The sequence below is a fragment of the Tyto alba genome, unplaced genomic scaffold (genome assembly GCF_018691265.1).
Source record: "Tyto alba isolate M040663 unplaced genomic scaffold, T.alba_DEE_v4.0 Super-Scaffold_16, whole genome shotgun sequence".
NCBI classification, from domain to species: domain Eukaryota; kingdom Metazoa; phylum Chordata; class Aves; order Strigiformes; family Tytonidae; genus Tyto; species Tyto alba.
This window is the reverse complement of record NW_024881278.1, coordinates 3,161,511-3,185,802: the sequence shown is the minus strand read 5'-3', so window position 1 is coordinate 3,185,802 and position 24,292 is coordinate 3,161,511. Positions and strand designations below refer to the sequence as shown.

General features: G+C 44.1%; 1 protein-coding gene across 1 annotated transcript; it reads left to right on the top strand.

Moving 5' to 3' along the window:
* Positions 1-22,717, top strand: LOC116960801 (D-beta-hydroxybutyrate dehydrogenase, mitochondrial-like). The gene is made up of 4 exons (XM_032989422.2): positions 1-92; positions 16,000-16,152; positions 18,993-19,078; positions 21,986-22,717. The coding sequence occupies exons 1-4, from the start codon at positions 5-7 to the stop codon at positions 22,331-22,333; spliced, it is 675 nt and encodes a 224-aa protein (XP_032845313.2). The 5' UTR covers positions 1-4; the 3' UTR covers positions 22,334-22,717.
* Positions 22,718-24,292: the final 1,575 nt, after the last annotated feature.

The window sequence follows — 24,292 nt, the reverse complement described above, 5'->3', positions numbered from 1 at the left end:
CAGCATGAAGAGCACTTTACTCTACACCTTCAGGCACCTGCATGCCAAGAGACGGGGGCAAGATGCGCAGATGCTGCAAGCCAAAGGACAAGGTAAGCTGGGAGGAATCCAAGCTTCACCCAGGAGCAGAATGACATTTCAGAACATTATGCTTGGGAGGGTGCCAGTCCAAATGATCTCCTACGCACTGCCTAGACTGGAAAAATGAGCCCCCATATTTCTGTAATAGAGCGGTTACAATTTCTTACCAGTGATGCAACTGTTAGAGGAGGCAAAGATCCCGAGTCAGGGAAACCGGGTCCTGGATTTTCTCATAAAAGTAGGGCTCTATGAGGAGGCAGGGGGGGAAGGGGTTTGAAAGCGCCCTGTTATCTACAAAGACCTGGTCCTGCCAACCGTGGACTCCCCCTCTGAGCCCAGAAACTGGCCTTATGTGCTGTCTCACTGAAGGGCCAAGAAGGTAACCCCACACAGCTGCCGAGGCGGCACGCTCGACAGCACTTCTGGCAGCTAGAGATTGAACTATATCAGAGAAGCCAAGCCGCCTTTTCTGTGGGCTTTCACATTCCAGACCTATTGATTAATTCCTTCCGCATAATGTAAGTGAGGTTTGGGACCAGGTGCAGGTGGGGAGTAGTAGCTGCTCTCTTTTGAATCATTCTCTGCAGTGCTCAAACTGCATCTGTGGGCTTAGCAGCAGATTTCACCATCTCTGTTCCTTCTATTAAAAGCCCCTCCACTGTCTACAATACCTCTCCTTCTCTCACACCCCTCCAACTCTACCACGGAGTTTACTTTTGACTTCTCTTTTAAAAAATTCAAACCTTGCCATATTTCCATCCTCTAGGCTTTTCCTTTTTTGGGGAGGGGAGGGTATTAAGCTTGTCCTGCACGTGGGGCAACTCAGACTTGTATGTAAGTAAGGAAACCAGGATTCTCTGTCACACTGATTTACTCTGTGCCCTTCGGCCGTTTCTCCTGCACTTCCTTACCCATCCTTGTGCCCTCACTACCAGCTGGCACACTGCTAAGGAGAGGCAAACGATGCTCAGTATGAAACTGTAAAGTTTAATTTCCACAGAGTTATTTCTAGTAGGAATCAGTGTCTAGACTCCTCCAGTTTGGACCAACTGGCAAATTATGTGCCGTGTTCTGGGTTGTCCTTGAACAAATGAGCACAAGGGCAGAAGGACTTCAACCACCAGACCTTTGATTTATACCCTTAGCTAGTGAGGGATGACAGTAAAATTTTCCACAACTTCACCTGTACCAGCATTAAGTCCTTAAGACACCATTTTGCAGGCTGACTGACCCGGACGCTTATCCAGCAGACTGATGGCTGTGGCTGGTCATCACCTAAATGCGCAATCCGCATGTGAATTCATGTGAATGTTACTTTACTCTAGAAAGATGCAGCCATCTGGGGTTACTCAGTTGCTAGCCGCAGCTGGGACTTTGTCTGGGATGATCGAACACATGTCCTTCCGAAGCCTGCAAGCTGATGGCACCAAGGAGCCGGGAAAGGGAGATACTGCTTTATGCTCTCAGAGAAAGAGCAGCACCCTCCTGTGCTCATGTATATTTATTGCACTCCAAACTCAGAGCTCCTTTGCTGCTACTCAGCACAAAGTATTTTTTGGCCGTCTGCCTCCCAGGTCTATTGCATTGCATCCCCCCTCCAGCCTGTGTTTTCAGGGATGTAATTCTCCTGCTATCCCTCTAAAACGTTCCAGCTTGTCTGGTTTCTCTGTGGCACTTCCACGCTAGTCAGCGTGTCTCACCTGCTCCCCACCCCTCAGGTCCTGCGGTGCAGGTGAGAGCTGGCGCATCTGCACGGCATTCTCCGAACGCTTCCCCCACGTGCGGCGCGTGGGGGCCGCTGCTGCAGAGCAGAGGCCGCTTTAGCCTGCCGAGGGAAGGTGGCACATGTACAGCATCATCCTCTTTCCCTGCAGGTCCCATTTTTCTACTGCACAGGCTGCCATCTCGTGGGCATCGTCTGGCACGTGCATTTTCCTGGAAATAACTCCCGAGCGCAAGTTACACGGTACTGTCAATATTCTGCTCTGCTGAGCTAAGCAAACCACAAAGCTTCAGGTCCCTGGCTTTGGATTATAGAGGAGCAGAGATGATGTTCAGCTTGTAACACAGCTGGTGGGATAGATTTTCCATAAAAATAACGGCTTCAACAGGCAAATCTATAGGCGCTGGTGTGGAATACTAAGGCCAGAAACAGAAAGTTCAGCGTACTTCTTATGCAACAGCTCACCCCCCGCTGCCTGTGTCACTGTATGAGCCCCAGGCTACGGCCGTTCTGTCACGGCATCGATACAGTGCGAGCCAGAAGGGATGGAAACGTTTGTATTGACTTCAGAAAGTTTTGGCTCCGGGTCAGATGTGAGACAATCAAAGCTAGCTTAAAAATTGCTAATGGACCTTGGTGCTTTTGTGGCACCCTGTCCTTACAGGGCTAAGCTACACCCTCGGAGAGGAGGGAAGGCCCTGGTATTTTCTTACCAATCTTTTAGGATACCGAACTTGAGTCAGCTTTCATGTTTCTGTCTCTTGTGCTGTGAGAATTTGCAGTCGAATCAATGTAAATGTGTCCTCTGCTTTGTCAGGCAATTAGACAACATTAATCAAAATTACTTGAAAGTTAATTCTGAGCAGATTTGGAGTGGGATATTTAGGGCTTGGGTAAAATTCTTTTCAAATTTACTAATGCTTATGCTGGATCAGTTTACCACCATTGTACTGATTCTCTATTTACTCTGACACCCCTGGAATTTCCCAACAGCCCGACAGTGTAAGGGCTTTGTATCATGTGGAGATGCTCGGGAAGAGTCACTGTGTTCAAACACATGCTCTTTCTCAAACTGAATTAACTTTTAACCAGAGCTGAATCCCAATCTCATCATGTTGTGTCTCTTTTTCAGTAACCCACAGGTTTAAAGCAGTTTACCTGATGAATTTTACTATGTATGCACTGCGTGGCTAAGGTGAAAATACGTGCTAGAGGAAACCACTCTGATTTCATCACTTTCTAGCTCTGGTCACCAGGAAGAGAAGAAAACTTGATCTTCCCTCATCCTTATTTGCTACACTCGGGTAACCCTTCTATGATAGAAATGGGTATTTGTGTGGAGAAGCAATTTAAGCATTTTTACTTCCTTTGGGGCATTTTGCAGTAGCATTTTCAAGTCAGAATCATCCAACATTTGTCTTACAATTTCAAAATAAGCCAAAACAGTGTTTAATTTTTCGTTTGTTTCTGGAATGTAATAATTGGAAGGTATAGGGTGTCTTTTCATTTTACACACTGTGGACGTACAAAGACACACCAGCTGAATCACGATATATCTGTCCCTGAGCCGGGGGTGTTCCAGTTTAAAGAGGATCAGTCACTTCAGGTTAGAGGAGAAGGTAGATTTTCCTGCTTCTAAGAGAATTCCCCTCCCGCCTCCCTTCCCCTGTTTGCTACTACTTCAAAACTATCAGAAAGGACTTAATCCTAGGGACTTCATAAAATAACTTCTGACAAATGGAAGACTTCCTCTTTCAAATAGACTGGACATCGTATGCAGTGACAAATATTTGAATGCATTTCACAGGTAGATACACTCCTGCCTTGCCCTTTAAAAGGAAGCCATCTCCCTTTTATGACACACTGAGCAATACACGTGGCATCCTAAAATCTGTTTTGTCAACTGAGCTCAGGGCTTTTAAAAATATGCAATAAGATTTTAATACAGCACATCACATTATACGGAACCAGACATCCTGCTTAGTCTTCAAAGACTTGATATTCCCCATGCGCAGCCCACATGCAACTGCTCCTATCTAATTACATGCAATGACAGCCCTCAGTTGGCTCCCTCCCTTTGACACCACGGCAGAGCACTCACTGGCTGAGTCCTGAACTAGGACGCACAGCTTGCCAGCTCTAAAAACCGCAAGCACTCCTGTTCAGAATGTCTCTGGCTGTCTAACTGCACCAAAAATAGACTATTTTAATTTTCTTCCTGGAAAGCTAGTTTTCCCAGTCGTGAAATGCTTGCCGGCAGAAGCAGCTTTTTGGATAGTTGCAGTAAGCAGTGTCGTTTGCATGCTAGCATTAAAATGCAGGACTGGATTTTGCTAAACTTCTATCCAGATGGGCTGGTCAAGGTGAGGTTCATGTTTCTTTCTGTTATATAAGCATCATTTTCACTCTACCGGTATCAAAAAGCGCCAGCTAAGGTCAGCAGCATGCTATGGTACTCACTGTGCAGTATCGAGAGGCAAGGCAAATGGTCTGGGGTCTGAACCGACACGACACAATGGATGGCAAAGGGTCGAGTCGCGTTCCTGGTGAGCTGTGTATAACACACCCAGCTCCTACGGCTCAGAAATCCTGATCCTGCACCCTGGAAACCATGAAAAATGGCTTCAAAAGCATACGAATGTTAAACAGAAGAGGGGGGTCTGTGTTCAAAATTTCCCAGGTTTGCCTGGTTATTTGGAGCTTTTAGGAGGCACTCTGTCACATTCTCGGCATTTTTCTGAAGCTGTGGCAAAGAGACACCTTGCACCAAAAGTGACTCCTGTGAAGCCGAGGACGGCTCTGCGGCTACTTGGAAAGACATCAGTGTTTCATCTTTGCTTCAGAAAATAAAAATAATAATGACTTCCACATGATGCTGGAGAGTTGGGGCTGTAAGAAAGACATCAAATATCATTACTCTTCCTACCCGCTACTGAGAGTGGGTACCACTGAGCATGACAGATGGCAAATTTTGAGACAGCTCCAGTTTGCAGTAAGAGTGCCAGGAGGGGTAGAGGGATGAGAGGCTGAGGGAAGAGGCACAAGAGAATGGGTAAAATAAACAGAGGTGAGTAGACATGAGAAAAGGCAAAAAGATAAGACGGAGATTAAGGGCAGAGAAAAGTTACAGTGCCTCCTCCCCTCCCTTGTATCTTGATTTGTACCAGAGCTGTGCTGGGCAAAGATCTGTGCATATTATTTAAATATTGCGTAGCAAGCTCTGCTTCTCACAGCCACTGACCCTCTCCTCAGGAACCAGATAAAAAGCAGATCTTTCTCCCCTGAAGTCAAGCTGGAAGTCCTGGGGGGCACTGGAGGAGGACAGCCCACCCCAGCTCTCCTTTAATGTGGCCCTTGCCAGCCATTGCCTGAGAGCAAACTGACAGTCCTTTAGAAATTCTCCCTGTTTTCAGCGTAGCGACAACACAGCAACGCCTCCCTGCTCAACAAAAAGGTTATAGCATAATTTTTTCCATGTAACTTACTTTGGAGCAATAACTAATAGAGTTAGTAAGGTCTGAGCGGTACTTCTTTTCTAAGAGGAGCCTAATCTTAAATACCTTAAATCCATAGTTTGGCACTTCTGGAAATTACCTGATTTTCTAAGGTGTGGAAGAACTGCAGCCACTGTGGTCCTCAGGAATGCAGCACTTTTGAATATCTGCTTATCTAATAACCTAAGAAGAGATTGTGATGCCTCTGGAAAGATTATTCTTCAGTTTTTAACTGCTGAAACTTGCTATTTCACACTGAAACTTGCTGGGCGACCTAGAGGAAAACCTTAAGCATAAGCTTCACAAGTTGCCACTCCCAGAAATGCTCTCAGGAAGAATGGAAGATGCCTGAGAATGTTCTAGGTGCAGACTTGTTCAGATCCTCATCAGTACTGACCTCTAAGCATCTTTCATTTCCTCATCTACTTCCTCAAAATCCAGATCTTTCCTTAAACTTGCTATAGGTAAACCACAACTGACTTGAATTACTTAAGAGGTAGAACAGATTAAGATAGAGATAAAAACTTAAGAGTTTTTAATTAAAATGATTTCTAAAGTTTAAACAGGGGATTTCAGAAACTAGACAAAACATAGTCATAAATTCAGTATGAATATAAACACGCATGCATGCGTATGGGTGTGTATACAGACATATGTATATATTTGAGTTAGGAACAGAGTAATATAAACCAGAGGAAAGTCTTTCCAACAAGCAGAGAAATCCTACTGGAAATACTCTGCACTGTAGACCTAAGTGGCCTCAGTTACTGGACTAGGTAGCCATGAAGTTGTTTCTAACTGTGAAGGATGCATTTCTAATCCATAACTTTCAGCCTTAATTATTCTGTTGCTCTGACAACATACTGCTCCTGTTCTCAGATGGGAGCCTGCCACGTTGGTGTGTCACATTTTTAATATCTTTTGAAGTTTATTTGGAATAGAGACAGCGTAAGATTCAGAGGTTGGTTGGGTCACCGTTTATTCTTCGGGAGAGTGGTTTTGTCACTGCCTGTGATCTTTGTGTTGTTAACAGGACACCAAAGCTGAGAGAGTAGAGACTGGCAGACGTGGAGGAGAGGTGGGTAGGAGGCATGGAGGAGGTGAATCTGGAATTCCTCCCTATCTTTTTTATGCTAGAGGGAACCAGACAGGGAAGCTGGCTGGAGGACAGGCTGTTATCAACTCTCATGATTTTGAGGGTTGCATAATATTTTTTAAATGTAAAGACAAAGCTTTGTGACTCATGTAGTTGCAGAAGACAGAGTGATCTTCTGAAAAAAGGGCAGCATCTCCCAGGGTGATGGAGCATGATCAAACAAATCTTGCCGAGGACAAGCATGTGGATATCTTCTTTTGGGTTTAACCATTACACTTCCTACTTTGTCTCCCAGCAGCAAAGCAAAACTTTCTTTTCCAAGCCACTTGAGGCTTTAAGTCCCATTATGCAATGCCTCCAGGAGACCTGAGCAGTGCAGAAGAGAGAGCACTGACCAATTCAAAGTAAATCTAGACAGATGGGCAGATGACAAGAGTAAAGACACATGAATGCCTTGGCCCATAAAGAAGAGATTAAAACAACAATCACTCCCTTCCTCCTTAGAATGTCATTCAAAACACTCTCTGGCAGTGCGAAGGGATCTCCAGGCAAACATGAAACACAGCTGATTGCAGGGACCAGTGCCATTTCTGGACTCACGGGCAGCAGGGCACCACCAGTTCTGAAACCCCTCTGCCACAACCAGATACAGGGCCTATTTAAGACAAATGCAAACAAGGCTGACTGTGGAGCTCCGGTGGTGCAAGTTAGGCAAGTATTTAGGACCATCCCTGTGCCCGTTAAGTCCTGGTGCTTCCTCTGCTGCTGTGTTTATGCCAGTGAGGGACTCTGGCCCTTTCGTATTTTTCACAAGCCAACTTTAAATCGCAATTAATAAAGGCATCTGGTTCTTTCAACCATTTCATTTTACCCAGAGGAGGCAGACATGACATACTATCCGTTCCAACAGCTGCTTGGAGAGTTTCTCAGATGAAAGAAAGGGCAGAGAAAACACTGCCTAATCAAATTCCTCCCGTAATCTTAGCTCTCGGGGATCTTTGTTCAGCAATGTAAAACTGTCATTTCAGCCTACAAGAAACAGACCTTTTCCTCCACTGACGAGCGTTTATAGGCACCCTTGACATAGCAGAGCAGACACCGAGCTGGGCCATAAAGAACCCACATCAATTTAATACTATAACATCACATACAACAACTATAACATAATAATGCCGCTGTATTAGAAATCCCAATTTCATGGAGCTAGAAATACGCATGCTGCTTTCATTTCATACCCTGTGTTTAGTCTTTAGCGACGGGACTGTGTGAAACTCAGGTGAGCGGAGAGCTTGAACTGCCACGGTAACTTCAGCACGGGATTTTGGCACAACCCAGCTCCCCTTTGACCGCCCATTTCCAGCCGAGGGACCGCCGCACGACGCTGACAGCCTGCGCTGTTCTTTCCCAGGCAAGCCGCGAGAAGCACGGAGGGGGAAGTACCTCTACCAAGCCCTGGGCTGCTCCACCTCCACCACCTCGGCTTCGCCACGTTCGCCGGCCGCCTCTGCCCCGGCGGCGAGCTGCTGCTCAGCCCCCCGCTCCAGCGAGGCGAGCGCGGCCCGTGGGACCGGCGGTGGCCCCCGGGGCTGCCCGCCTGCCCTCCCCGGCCCCCAGCTGCCCCCAGTGAGGGGTGGTGGGAACGGAAGACGCAGAGCCCCCCAAAAAACACCCCTTGTTTTTCCTGGGGCTTAGAGGGACCGTTGGCGGGGAGGGAGCTGCTTGAGCGGGTCAGCTGGACCGACACGGCGAGTGGCTAGGAAGCACCGTCACCCACGGCGCTAATTGCAATTACCTCTATCGGTAATAACAACAATATTTTGTATGAAAAAAAGGCACTGGCGCTTGGGTAAGCGGTACACAGGCTGGGGCCCGCCCAGAGATGCCGACAGTGGAAAGTGGGTGCACCCGTCAGTGCGCCATGGGTGAGCATCACGCTTCTATCAAAAGAGGAAATCCCCGAGTGCGGGGCTCCCCGGAGCCCCTCCCCAGGTCTCTGACAAGAGGAAACCACAGGGAAAGTGGAGAAGAACAAGTGTGAATGCCTCAGAGGCGGTGGGAAGGTGATGTATTTCTGGACATGATTGGTGAAAAGGGGGAATAAATAAAGGAAATGCAGCAAGGGCAGCTGCCACGCCATACCAAACCAGCCGCTTCTAGGCGCAACTTCAGATTTGTCAAGCTAGTCCCTGGAAGGGTTACTTAAAAAGAAACCTGTCAATTATACACCCAGGGGAATGGATAGATTTTAGCTTGCAGAGTCATTGCAGACAACCTAACTCTGGGGTTATCCCCTCAGGACATGTGACGCAGCGCAGGTAAGGGGGCCACAGGTACCTCCTTTCCCACTTAGGCTGCAGGGCGAGAGTCACCCAGTGGAACACCGAGGGGTACACTTGGCTGGGAGCAGGCTTACTCGGGCTCAGAAGTAAGATTCCCTCAGAATTACAGACAAACAGCTCCTGCTCGCTCAGGGAAAACAAGTGGAGAATAATGATAATGAAATGCAAGGCCTCCGTCTGCCTGGATCATTAAGACACTGGGAAGGGGATGAAACAAGAAGTGAAGTAAGAAAAAACCTAGACGCCACTCTTTAAGTGCATGTATTTATGGTGGATCTTGACCTTATCTGATTTAGAGGCAGAGCCTTCGCCTCTCAGGCTCTTTCCCAAGCTGCAGAGACAGTGCAGATGACTCACAAAAGCCTTTATGGGCTCGGTGGGGACTGGGTCACCTGAAACTCTGGGTTACAGATAATTTAGCCTGTAATTCTGGCACCTTATGCAATGGTTGCGTTCATGCTGGTGTGCAGACTTCTTGAGTCCACAGTTCGGCAGGAACTTGCTGGCTGTCCCTGCCGCTCCTCGGCGTGTGGACATGCCTTCAGCTCAAGGCAAATCCCGCTCAAGACATCAGGGCTTGCTGGAGGGGGCCAGGAAAGACACCTGAGCACCGCTGGTGTTGAAATGCAGCGCGTACACACAACAGGTGCACCGTGGTTTTCCTGGGTTGTCAGTCAGGCCTTTACACCCGTAACACGGGGCTGGGCATGCGCGGGCAGAGCACGCCTTTTATGACACCTTTCTCCACTGGTGGTCACCTCTTCTGCTGCAGCATTTTGAGGGTACTCTGCAAAGGCAGAAAAGGAAAAGTAATTTTATAGATCCAGATAGCACACACGCCATTTGGGAAGGCTCCCAATTATCAAGTAATCTTCCTCTTAAGTTTATTAAATAAAAAGGAGCAAAGGAGTTCTTTTAATGTCTGACGTTAACGGAGTAAATGCCACAAGTCTTTTTCATAATTTATAAAATATAGGGGCATAAATATTTTTATCTCGAATGTAAAGAAATTGTAAAGATACTCTACTTATGTAGAGTCTTTAAGCAAAAGACTTCAGTAGGAGTGTTCCTTCTTGGCACCTCTGAAAATAGATGTGTTGTTTTCTTTGGTATTTTAGCTTTATAAAAACAGTTTCAGTTTAATGATTCAACTGAAGCTTAGCTCTCATATTAATAAGAAGAACAAAGAGCAGGAGGTGAGTCCAGCAGGCTGTTGTAAATAAGCATTGGACAGATAGAAAATCTGCTTTTTGTTTTTTTGCACAAACAATTCAACCTGATGTAGGAATCCAGTGGATTGTGCTGAAAATTACAGTAGAACGTAGATTATTTTACTTAAAAGCTGTGAAAGCAGCCACCTTCAAAATAGTTACTGGCAGTGTTCTGTATGTTGTTTTTAGCTTGTAAGTACTGGACTTGGACAGCTCTGTCTCTCCCTCCCTCAGAACAGGGTAATTCTCAGCAACTGCCTCTAGAAACTGAGAAGAGGCATCTATCTCCGGGAATCACTAGGCGTTTGCTTAGGGGTTTTATGACATTTTTAAGTTAATTGTTTTCACTCAGGTACCAAAGATTTTAAGTACACCTCACCAGCGTGCTGGACGTATAAATCCAAATCTCTAAAACACTCCCCTATCGTTCCAAAAGTGGTCAAAACGAAACCACTTCAGCAATCTCCAGGTTTAATGGTAAGTAGGTAAAGGCTATGAATTCCAAACTGAAACCTCAGAAGATGTATCAAAACAGCGAGAAAGCAGTTAAACAATGATTGCATTTTGCATGCTGTGTTTAAACAGGTCAGAGTAAATCCTGGTAAAGACTAAATATTTATTCTTTATGATCACAGTATCATCCTTTCCACAGACCGTGCATCTCAGACAAGTATGATTTTTCTGAATGTCAGACATTGGCAGATATGCTGCCTTCCAGGTCATCTTAATCTCACCGATAAACCAAAAGCTGGTCCTTTATCTTAAATCTTTTATTGTAGTTGATGAATGCACATGTTTTCTCATGCCTATTATGTCTCTATGCACTATTTTCCTCCTTTCAAACTTGCAGAATGGACGTTTCTGCTTGTATTTCCATAAAGCCTATTGCTCCCAGTCAGCATCACACACTTTTGATCTAGACTTCATATGCAGACAAAGTAAGAGGGTCCGTCCTGAAGAGTGCACAATCTGCAATGGAAGACTCTCCAGACAAGAAGCTGGCAATGAACAGGAGCTCAGAGAGCTCACGTCCCTCCCGAATCTTCAGCAGATTGTAATTGCTTCAAACCTAGACCCAAGTTGAAGAGGCTGCAGTTCTACACTGTACAGCCTGTATTTTTTTGCCTAGAGTCCCAGTGAAAGACCTAACCACCTAGTTGTGGACTCCACTGAACGTGAGAGTCACACTCTCCCACCGACTCGGTTCACTGCATGGAAAGGCACGAGAAGGTCCTGGTTCTGGGGAGAATGAGTCCAAGAAGCCTCGCTCAGCAGTTGATGGTGGCAAGGGAAGTCACGGAGGAATACTGTGCTCTGGCATTTTCCTGGGCCCAAGATAAGTGGATTTATAAAAGACTAAAAGATAAAAGACTTTCAGCTTTAAGCAGACTGTTCAATATAAATGTACCAAAAATGTATAAAATCTCAGGAATAAAACACACTACTCCCTGCACCTTCTAGTTATGCCATAACCAGGAGATATCTAGCCCAAGCTCTACCTTGTCTTCTTTCTCTCTGTTATGCAGGAGTAGAAATCCAAATGACTGGTAACACACCTAGATGGATATTCTGTCACTTCATAGTTTGTTTCCTTGTAAACATTTGTTCTATTCTAGACTGTGAAATTATGTCAATCTGAAAAGGATGGTGAATCAATTTCCATGGTACATAGCTCATTCTCTAGAGCTAACTAACCGTCCCTCCATGAAAATCTGCTGGCTCTGATGCCTTTATTTGTTTTTATGGCTTGTTCACCCATTAAGATGTCTCTCTAAAATATTTAGCATCCTCTGTTGCTTAGAAAGAAGAAACTTCTTGCACTTTCACATTAAAGCCAATATGAAGTAGACCAGGGCTTTGGAGCATGTTGATTTGTGACTCTCTTAGGCGCTACAGCAAGACTCAGTATTTTTCTGATTTTCTTCTCTTTAAAACAGGAATTTCTCTTCCTTTCCTTGTCTCTTGTGAGTGGGTGACATGCAGGCATCTGGAAGGGAGGGATGTTAGTTTCAGTCCTACCTCCTACTCCAAAGTTATTAAGTACTCTCTTCCACTTAATCAAGGTTTCCTATTCATGGAATCTACCCATTAGGTCCTTGGTATCATATTTTTGCTCAGACTTCCTATACAAATAGACTCATCCTTGCAATGAAGACAACCACAGCATAATATTCCAAGCAAAAGATGGTGACTCATGAATGTACGGATCTAAAGCTCAGGAGTCTCAGATGGCCTGCTAACCGTGGATGCCCTGCATTGCCACAGACAGATTGGTTTGGTTCCTCACTTCAATTTTCAGTAGCAATTTGACAAACCACACTAGTTTCCTTCAGTATTGGACTGGAATCTTTCAGAAAAGAGCCTGTCATTTTTGCATGGGCTTAGGTTTAGATGAGAAACTCCAAAGATCAGTGATACCAAGAATACATGTTCAAGTTTAAAAAATCTGGCCGAATTCAGATATTATCTGTATGTAGGCATCTACATAGAAACGGCTTGATTTTTCAAAAGGTTTTGCAACCACACAGTTTGATTGACTTGAATTGACTTGGAAAAGGACTTTTAAGATTTCCTGGAAAAACATCAGGCATCTTTTGGGCCTAAATAATGACTTTGGATGTGTGCCTTTAGGTCAACATGTCTTGAAGTAGAAATTATCAGGAAGGTTATGTGAGAGCTAGTATTCTTCTCCTGAAAGTCTCACTAATCTTAAGGTAGGTTTCCTAAAGTGATCCTTTAGATCTCCAGCTATATCTTTTAATCTCTGTCCTCAGGATCCATTTTCCCAACACGGAGATCAGTGAAAATCTCTTTGACATCCAGTTCTGCTTTCCAGCTTATTTATTCCCTGCCTGCTATAGCCTTGTCTAACACCTCTCTTCCTAAGCTGTGCTGGACTCAGTTCTGTTTTGACAGTCTGAGTAATTTTTCCCTTCCAGATCAAACATCACCTGCTTTTTCCTAACGTGTCTGTGCATGGACCCTCTGAGAAAAAGCAGTGTCTCTCTCCTTCAGCTGTTCGATTCTTACTTGTGCTTTGCCCTTCTAGATTTCCATCTAAGGACTGTATTTCACAAGTTACCCGAGCTGCATTTGTCTAAGTAAATATACAGTATATTTTGTATGCACGTTTATAGCACTGATTTTTGCCACAAACGTTTCAGGAAAGGCAAACCAAAGCAGATTCAAGTACTTGAGTACATAGCTGGGTCAGTTGTTTCTCAGGAGGTAGGAAATTTTCTGAAAAAGTGGTATAAGGGAATAAAGAACTGTTTGTTATTTGGGTAGAATTTTGCTAATTGATTCAACTAAACAAAGTGGCAGGAAAATTTCTGGAAAACATCAGAACATTTCCCATTCAGGAATACCAAAATGTTCTAAGAAACAAGACGTTTCACTTGACGGCAAACAAAATGGTTTGACCTGAACCTGAGCAAAACCTCTTTATGTTTTATTTCATATTCTCTTCAGAAAAGTCTGTTTCAGTTTAACTCAAGCTGTTTTTTCTCCTCTTGACTTTTGATTTGGCCACTGCACAGAAAGGAGCCATTATTCTGCAAACTCTGCCTGTTATACACACAGGCTGGCCTCACCACTAACCACCTGGAGTCTTTGAAGCACATGAGGCAAATGGCTGGAGAAAACTTAAGCCTTGCAGGCTCAATTCTGTGTTTCACAGTTTAGAGAAAGAGGAAGAAAATAAATTGTCTAAAGTTCAATGGCTGTATTTCTGAAGCCCTGATGAATTCAGGGGGGTGTGGAGCAACTGTTGTTGCTGTGCTGTGCAGGATGCGGTGGCAGAAGCAAAATTACTTTTTTGTTTTGTTTTGTTTTGTTTTGTTTTTGTTTTGTTGTGTTTTGTTTTGTTTTTTTAATTAGAAAAGGTAAAGCTGAAAAGATCAGGGTACAGCATCTACAGTGATGCCAGGCTTTAGTTTGTGTTGTGTTTGAGTTAGGTTATGTAAGAATAAACCTGAGTACAGAGACCTCCAGCCTTAAGTAGACACAGATGGGGTGTACAGCTACTCAGATCATGTGCAAGTACAGAAATATTGATAATTAGCTTTTACAGAGGATTCTCTAATCCATTGATCTGGAAGTGTTTTACAAGGATGCCAGTCCCATGTGGCTGGTTCCATTTTAAGAAGGAGAAATAAAGCCAGAAAATGATAGAAAGGCCTGGAACAACAGGGCAATGGCAGGAGGAAGAAGGAATTCTAGGATGCCCAATTCCAGTGGCCAATTTTTGGTACATTTCCTCTTTTCTGTCCGCTAACATTTGGGGCAGTGGAAGAGAGGTGAGTACGGAGGGAACTGCTGCAGTAATAGGACAGCAGTCAGTCTGTATCTAAATTTACAAGAGAGGTCCAGTGTGGGGACAGATTGTTGTGTGACAGACCACTGAATAATGATTTATTCTCTTTGGAGGAGAGAGTTATCTAAGTTCTATGTGGCAAATTCCTGAATTTGAGTGTTTTGCTCTGCAAATGAGACATTCACTGAAAGAACTTTGCCTCTTTCTCAGTTTAAACACCAGTTTCATTACATGGTACAAGTAGTGTATATAGGTTAGGAAAGCTTACAGAGGTCTGCTTTACAAACTAATGCAAAAATTTGTCTGTTTCGGCTTTAACTATTGTTGTGAATGAAATCCTGTAGTAGCAGCTCTTGGCAAGGCTCTGGAAGGACCAAGTTACCATGAAAGCATTGCAGTGGCTTTGTCAGAGATCAGAAGGAGTTCAGCCCAAGGGTTCCTGCAGCACCTTCACCAGGGTGATCAAAGGTCTCCTGAGGGTATCTTTGCCACCATGGGGACAGGAGGCTCCAGCTGGGTCAGCATCACACACGTGCCCCAGATCCTGTGCCCAGAAGAAGGAAGAGAGGCACTGTTACCCCTCTGCCTCACCAGAAACCTAGGCTTGGAGATGTGTAGAAGGCATGACAAAACAATCTCTTGCCTCAGACATGTACAAGAACTATTAAAAAAAAAAATGCATAGGAAAAATTGTCAAGGCTGGCTGAGACAGGCTGCAAACTTAGCTATTTCAGTGCCAGTCAGGCTACCCTCTGTACTTCTTAATTACACTGCTGGTCACCCTAGAAATACCCTGCGTCAGGATTTGAGGACAGAAACAGGAATGGTTTCAAAAAGACCGTATCATTCACTGCTTTACTGTGCATCTGCAGGTATGTGTTCTGAAGGCCAGAACAAGTCAGCATGGCTTAATCAGCATTTAGTCAGCACGTCAGCTCCAAACTGCGAGCGCTCTACACTTCAATGAAAAAGCATTTCCAACAGCCGAGATTATTAGTGTTGCACGGTGCTCACACAAAGCGTTCTGTGGCTCTGGGCTAAAGGGCTTGCACTTTCTGGCAGAGAGTTGTGTCAGAACAAGTTTTGCCGCCAATAAATTTCTGCTGGTAAACACTAGAATATTCCTGCATTTCAGCGGGCTGAGCTACTTAGCACCAAAACCTGTTGTTATTTGGAGAATAGAGTTGTTCAAGAGTACAAAATCAAAACCATATGGTAGCCACGGACCTTACTTGGCTACTTTACGCAATGCTGCACCCATGTACCTGATTCTGGCTGATTTCAGAAGGAATGGAAGCTCAAAATCCTGGAAAAGGAGCCAGCTAAGCTCCTAAATTGGTCAGGCACTGTGAAAATATTACCCCTTAGACTTTATACTGCTTAATACAGTTTTCACAACGCTGTTCATAGCACACAGTGGGATTAATGTAATTAAAATATCATGGTACACTTCATTGGCAGTAAGATGTAGTCTCCCAGATCATGTAATTCATAAATAACTTAAGATGACTATAAAGTATGTGATTATTAAATAGCACTGAGAGTTATATAGTCCAGACAAGGGCCATAATTACATACCTTCATTAAATAAAACATGCCTGCACCTACAAGGAGAAAAGACAAAAAGATAACACAACTAAAAAGTTGTTTCCAGGGGTTCAAATCACTAGTGTAGTTTTGTTGCCTAATGGCAGTTGTTTTGCAGTGAAAAATGCTTGTTGAGATATTTCTCTTCCATAGGTTTGTGGAGGCTTGTCAACAGTTCAGGAATATCAACATTTGGCCAGACAGGGTGGCTGTCTGTGGAGAAATATGAAGAATTTCCAGATGTGAATCTCCTTGGGAGCATCAGGACAATCCTGGCGTTTCTCTCCCTTCTAAAGAAATACAAGGGTAATGCTAATCCACTGTTATTTAGAGTTGAAGAATAACTATCTTACTATAATCAGTGTAATGTAGCATCTATAAAAGAAGCCTTACTTGTCTCTCATTGAACTGAAATGACAGCCTCCTTCTGTGTGGGCTGAAAGAGCAACTTGATCCTGAAAAGAGGGTAAAGTCATATGGGAAAAAAAATACCCTTAAAGATTCTGTCTTTACAATATATAGAAAAAGTATTTACAAATAATGAATTATCTCAGTGTTTGACTCAAAAAAGAGAGAAAAAAAATGCCTACAGTAGATCAATAAGCCCAGGCAAGACTTTGTAAGCGCTGATGATCAGAAAACACAAAGACCCAATAAACTCCTGCTTAACTTCATTATTCAGACTTCACTATTTCACTGTTTGGCAATTAGGAGAGGAAGGATGACCCTACAGAGGTGAACGAGAGACATCCACCTTTCAGTTCCAGGCCTAGCCAGATCCTCTCTATGACCTTGGGCAGGAAACTTCCAGTATGTGCAACAGTGCCATACAGAGATGCGTGGGTGTCCAGTGGGTTAAATGAATTTGCATGGAGCTCCATACGCGTGGGCTTTACCCTTTCTTCTGAGATGAAATGGTTCAAATAGGCCTCTAGAGCATTGCAGCATGTCTCAGTTGCTTTGCAGTTTGTTCCCTACCTGTCACTACCCTTATCTGGGAAACAAAGATATGCTTTTCCTTTCGCCCCCTTTTTGCTTAGCTTGTCTATTGAAGTTTTAAGTTCTTTAAGGTGAGGATTTGATCTCTGTGTGTACAGCATCAAGCACAGTAAGGGCTAGGTTCCGTTTGGGACCCCAGATGTCACTTACATAAAATGGTAAGCTAAAAGCTTCCCCCTTTTTGGCTACTCTGCTTCTTTCTGCTTGGTTGCCTTTGGTTGATGATATTCTGACACACACAAAAAAGAAACTTTTAAATACTGCAAGATAGGTGTGTTTTTGTAGAAGAATGTGCTATTGCATATACCCAGTGAGTGCATTATGTGGCCATTACATGGGGAGACATCACTTTTTTTCTGTGATGCTGTACTTACTACTTACTGCTAAAACTCTGTGATGCTGATCCACCAGAAGCATTTGTCTGACTTCACCAGTTGCAAGGGGTTACTTTGAAGCAAAATGGACTAACCGTGTCTATGATACTAAGCACATGCATAAACTTTCAGAAGATTTGGGTCTGGACGGCTGCACACACATAGTACCTTAGCTCAAAGGATCACTCTGCATCTCACTCCTGGCTGTCAATGCTGCCTTTATTAACTGCCCACACTCCTTTTTCAAGTCCCATCTATGTAGGAGAGGAGGCCAGGGCACTTCTAGGAAGAATCCTAGGTTTCCTGGCTGCTTCCCTGCAGGAACAGCCAGGACAGCTAAAGCTCATGTTTTTGGGGGCAGCGAGTGACCTCTCCACATGAAAAGCTTGAATTATGGGTGTCAGAGTATTCTCCTAAGAAAGCTGGGTTTCAAATACCTTAGGTAAAGAGAAATTCAATCTCGTGTCCCACATCCTGGGTGTGTGCCCCAAATCAATTGGATAAAGCAGGCAGAGGTCATCCTACAATCACTTACCCAGTAGCTGTGTTCTGAAGGAAGGGGCTTACTGCCATTTTCGGATGAGCACCTGCTCCAAGAAAAACTGCAAGATTATTAATACTTGTAAAGGGAGTTATTGCCCTCCAGCCTAGAATTTATGCATTCTACCCTGAGAGGAGCAACATTTCCCTGTAACTTTTCCAGCTGGCCAGGCTAGCTGATGTAGCATCTTGATCAGCAAGCTGGTAGTTGTTCTCCTGTTATTGTATACAAGACTTATTCCAGAGGCTGTGTAGGAAGGCAGGGAACCTAATTCAGAATGACAGATTTCACTGTGTTCCCGTGATACCCTTTTGATATCCCACAAGCCTATCCCATTTGGTCTGATCTGGGGCCCAGACGTTACCTGCATCTGTGGCAGCAAGAGGAGTGCAACTACGTTCTCTGTATTGTTAGCGACGAGGCCATCTTCTCGCTCACCTCTGGTATTTATATATCCACATTCACACATTTCTTCCTCTGTGGTATGACTATGTGATAGAAGTGTACCAGTAAACCATGGAAATGAACCATAGCCCAGTGCCTCAAATGCCTATTTAAGGCATGCCGGCACTCGGCAAGAGTTACAAAGGGGGGAAAAGCGGCACAGATCAGGGAAATTACAGCAAAGCAATGTAAGGCTGCCCATATTTTGTCAAGTCACCTTTCTCTGGTGAAGCTTATCACTGAACAGTCTGATTTTGACTTTATATGCACAGTTGTAAGCCAGGTCTCTGTGCAAGAGACATCATTAGTGCAGAAAAAATGGTATTAGTAGTCATATATCTACTGCAGGGAAAATCATCTGCTCCTTTCCTCTGCAGTCCTTCTCCTATTACTAGCGTAGTTTTTTATTACAATTTTTCAGTCTAGAGCTTTTAGGGGACTACTTTGTTTCCATCTCTTTCATCCTGTCTCGGGCTCAGAAGGAATAAGCAGCACGTTGGGAATGTGTTATGCTTTGTCTAGTCCAGCATCTGTCACTAGATGGAAGGAGGATTTTTGTGTGAAGTTCTCTGCTTAACAGCATGCACCTTTGTGCTGGGACTGCACACTTAACACGGCCCAGCTTTGGCATACTATGTAGTAAGACAGCATCATGATAAATACCATGTTATTAGCAGTTCAGAAGACTCGGGTAAATCAATTCTATGTTAAAGACTGAAAGTGAAGTTATATTATTTGCACTATTTTCTTTGTCTTCATGTCCAACAATATTGCCTATTTTTCACTAGGAAACGGCATTTATTTTGTGACCAAGGCAGCTACTGAGAAATTTTGTGATGCTCTGAGACTGGAAATGAAGAAGTTTGGTGTCCAGGTAAGTGATGTAATGAGTAGCCGTTGCGTGAAACTCCCTCCTATCTCTAACATTGATTTTCGTGTGAGAAAGAGCGAAGCTTCACTCCTGAAACTTCCTACGGAGCTGAAATGCATCTTTTTGTGGGGAAAGAAGCAAACAACTTGCACAAAGATACCAGACCTAGGGGCGGGGGTGGAAATTTTGGCCAAGGGAACAAGCGTATGCAAAATAGTATCTAATCTTGTGCAAAGTCAGCACCAGGCATCCAAATGACAAAGATCAGAGCTGAATCCATGGGTGCAGCTTCCCCTTGGAAAGAGGTGGTTTCTCTGTGGTTAATCAGTCAGCTGGAAATCACTGGGAACAGCAGACCTGGGTGATGTTTGCATTTCTGAGAAGCTGGGGGGTATATTGCACGTCTTCTCTTTGTGCCAACACTGCAGCTTCCGCCCTTTCTCCACATCCTCTGCAGTGGAGAAACTTTCCAAGACAAGCCTGCCTGGGCAGTGCCATGCTCTGTGAAGAGCTTATAGCAGTACCAAGTAATTGAAACTTTCTCTGGCATGGCTGCGGAAGCAAAGAGCCCAGATGCTGAGTGCTGTGCAGCGAGAAGGAAGGCTTGTCACCTACCTGAGGGCTTCTTTCTCTTTTTTCTCTCACAACATCAGTGCTTAAAAGCTTCTTGCTTTTCATGGGAACAGCTACACTGCAAGAGGCAGTATCATGCAGAGTAATTACGTTTTTATTCTTCTAACCTAGGAGGCTCTAGGAATGCTCTTAGTGCCCTGTCTAAGCAACATTGATAGTCAAACCTGAAGTTCAGATTACTAAGTAGCTTCACTAGGCTTTTTCCTTGAAGTCACTCCACTGCTGAAACGGTCTTCTCAAACACTGCAAGTCTTCCCTAGAGGATTTACATTGGTGTACTCATTACCTACACAGATTTACAGTATTGTTCATAAGCTTTGTGTCGGAAGAAATTACAGCTATGCAACTATTAACTACCCCTCTTGGATGAATATAAAATGCTATAAAATGCAAGTGATTTTACACATCCTAATACCACACAGCATGATGAGGATTTCAACCAATTAGCAGAGGATAATCTCAAATGCATGGAAGACCTTAGTTCAACAGGTTAGCTACTCTGGTCATTTTGAGATTTTTACCATTCCCTCAGCCCTGGAACAGCCCCAGCACACAACACAGTGAGCCAGGCTGACAAACATTTCTGGAGTATCTATGAGAGTTAGTTTTCTGTTTCTCACTGTATGCAAAACTCTGGCTGGCATTTGCCTGAGAACCTATTCTGCAGAGAGCCTGGAGAATACACAATCCCTCTTCTTTGTGCTCCCCTGCCTTGCTCTGTCATTCCCTTGGTCCTTTCAGAGAAAGTCGCCCAGAGGTAGCAAGGAACAGATGGAGCTAAGGCTCTGTCCCACTGAACTCTAGCCAGGCAGGCTGGCTGCCTAAAGGAAACAAAGTACGTGTCTTCCATTAGAAAGGCTACTGAAAATCAAAGAAGGGGAAAAAAAGAAGTATCATCTCTCCTTCTCTCCGCGCCAACTCCAAAAAAACTCCAAAGTATGAAGTTTTCAAAACCCCTTTGATTAAAATAAACGTGGGAAGATTACTATTGGCATTAGTTTGGCTAATACAAAGCACTTGAAAACAGCGCCCGAAGGGAGGGCTCCCAAAGGTGTCCTGTGAGACACCTACCTGAGGCAGCAGAAGATGCCCCCATCTACGCACCCTGTCTCTCTGCCGGAACTCACCCGCACCCCTCCTGCTCCCCACGTCCCGCACCCCTCCTGCTCCCCACGTCCCGCACCCCTCCTGCTCCCCACGTCCCGCACCCCTCCTGCTCCCCACGTCCCGCACCCCAGCCCCCCGGTACGCGGTGTGCCGAGGGGAGCCGACTGACAGGAGGCACGTGCCGGTACCCGCACATGGGCGAAGCCTCTGGTGGATGCTCTGTGTGGCAGACTGAAGACATTCAGGTTTTATATTACCACAGACTTCCTAGAGAACGCCTGTCACATCCCCAAGTCTCTGACACAGCTCAGCACTGTTTTTCCTTATCTGGTGTTTTAGTCTTTAGAAATCAGGTCAGGTAAATGCCACAGAGTTTTTAATGTTGCGTATCTACAAATAGTTTTAATGAACCTGCTGCTAACTGAGGAAAAGCGTGCATACTGTGAGTACCCAGCCTGCTCTGAAATTCCCCAGAAGTTAGCAGAACAGCAGCAACAACACAGGCAAAGAAAACAGGCGGAGCAGTGAAGGATTTCCATGCTTTCAGTTTAAATCTACATGCACAGAAATCTACAGATATTTTTTAATTACTTCAGTGAGAGCTAGACCAGGACCTTTCGTCCCCTCTTTACTTGGCCAACAACATCTACTTTCCTTTAAATTACACCTGCTTGGGGAAAACAGCACTTCCTTCTCCAGGACCTTCTAATGCTCTCTGACACCCTCCTTTTGTCCCAGACTGGGGGCAAAAATTACCAATTGCAAGATTCACCACTGAGTGAAAAATCTAAAGTATTCCACTTTGGAGACATCAAAGCCATAGTGAAATGCTTTGTCTTAGTATTGTCAAAACATTTGTATCACTAGGCATTATATAAAAATCAAAGATGCACTACTGCGTTCTGTGAAGGTATGCTGAGTAGTCAAAACAAGAACATTATCATCACAGTGAAACGAGAAAGTCAGAATAAAGCACCTCTGCAGTCTTAAACATTTCATGGGAATATATTTGATTTCAGTCGAGTTTTCAAGGTTAAAATTTCAACAAAGCAACATTTTCTGGAAGAAATCTGTTTGCAGAAAGCTTTTGATCTGTTTTACTGACTATAGTATTTAATTGAATTCAGAATGACTGATTGCATCTTGATAAATTTTACATCTTGCTTTTAGGCCTGTATTATTCAGCTGGGAAATTATGCACGCTCTACAATAATTCAGCCACCAGTCAGTGCCAAAGAGATTTGGAATGAACTCAGTGAAGAGAGAAAGGCAGTTTACAATAAGGAGTATGTTCAGGAGCAGGCAACCTTTTTCAACAGCATACTCAGCGAAGGAAGCACTAATGGCAGCGAGGCTGTAGATGCTATGGTAGATGCTTTAACATCTCCTGCACCCAAGGCACGTCACATAGTAGCAAAGCTGAAGGAAAAAGCATTGGTGTTTGTGTGCACTTTATTCCCAACTGTTGTGATGGATTCCATTTTGTCTTATGCTCCGAGTAAAGTAAGATTTGCGTAGCCTACATTGGGACCGTTCAGTGACTTGGGCTGAGCAGTTTTTTAAACTGTGAAAGCCAGGGCTCAATCTAAGGCCCCCAGAAATACCGAGTTCCTGTGTTAGAGATAATGGAGACAAAATGGAGCATATCCCACAGAGCAACTGCACACCTAAATCATCATAGCAGAGATGAACATACTTTCCTTGTAGGAACCCACGTAGTAATTTATTAGGGATTATGGGAGGAGATTAATGGAGAATTTAAGTATGAGCAGTAGACCTTGAAATACGTTGAATGGAGTTAAGTGGCTGCAGAAAGTCAGTAAGAGTTGAATAATAAAGTTGTAATATGGAAACAGTGTCTTGGCTAATTACGGTTTAGCTCTTTTTCAGGTGTTCTGGATAAATCTGTAACAAGACCAATATGTCATTGGCTTTGGAAAGTAAGTAGCATATTCCATTTACAAATGAGTATTCGATCCTAAATAAACTCTATCTTTTATCTAATGTCTAGAGTAATCAATGCGTTAACCTAAAGTGTAGTCAGAGAGCTAAACACCACGGTGACAGATATCAGTGTGCAGTAGCAACCTGTAGCTTAGAAAGAACATATTCAGCCTGGAGCTCTGCTTTCGCTACTATTATAGGGAATAAGGTCTGATGAACAAAATACCTATTAACGTGAACAGAAAAACTTTAGTAACATGTAGTAACATCTTCTAGTGGAAGGTATCCCTGCCAATGCAGGGGGATGGAAACTAGATGATCATGAAGGTTCCTTCCAACCCAAACCATTCTGTAATGCTACAAGAGTAACTGAACACAGCGGCTTCACTAGCAGTCTCCTACTAACCGTTGTGGAAAAGATTGCTGGTTTACACATACACAGTTTTAAATTTGGCTTGGTTGTGGCATGGCACAAAATCCAAGAACTCTGGGACCAAAATATCCCAGAATAGCTGAGATCAACTGTGGTGGCACTGGTAAATCCAGGGCAGCATCATGGAACGCTAGCCTCCCCCATGCCAGGTCTTCCATATCAAACCAAAGACTCTGCTCTTCAGCTGACTTAGTTAACCTTTCAGTCTTCTAAACCAGAAATGGGATCCTATATCCGGTGTTTCCTAATATATTTAATTAATTACTGAGAAAAGTTACTTTTTCTTGTGGTGGGTAGTTGTGCAGCCTGAATCAGAAACATAGGCGAGACGAGCAAACGGACAGACTATTCCAGGTCCTCTCCTGATACACTCAGCAGTGGAACTGCCATCGTACTGCACCTTTTTTAGATTGTGGAACATCTTCTCTTCCCAAATGCTGGACCTGTCCCTGGAGCTGATATTGGTAAGAGGACAAGCCAGGGCTCCCACCTGTTCCCCTGCACATCAACACCAAGATTATCGGATGTTTATCATCCACTCTCCTCATTTGTCCACAGCTGAGCAGGACCAAGCAAGAGAATAGCAACAAGGCTTATTGCAATGGAACCAACTGATTTTTTGTATAGGAATTCCCCCTGCATGACCTCAGGGATTCCAGCAGCCTTACATTGCTTTCGAAGAGTTGCCTTCATGCTTTTAGCCATTCTTTGTGCAGATTACCCTTCCTTACAGTAAGCAGGCACTGAACTCAGCAAGCAGCTTTGAAACCCAGATGTTTCTCCATCAGGCCCAGGATACGTGTGTGTCTCTCTGCCTCCAATTCAATGTCACTTTCCATTAGAGTCTCCCTTCTATTTGCATTTCTAAAAGCTACAGCAGTAAGTTGTTGCTGAGAGCCAGGACCACCAGAAGAGCTGCCTCACAGATACTGGTGGGATTAAATACTTCCAGCTGAAAATTCCTCCTTTATTGGCTGTGTGTATGGTGAAGCACATGATCAATATTTCTGTAGCCTCATGTAACGTCAGATGAACAACACTCCAGAACATTCATTCCTTGGTCTTGAAAACTAAGAACTTGCAGAGTGTAGTATCTCACA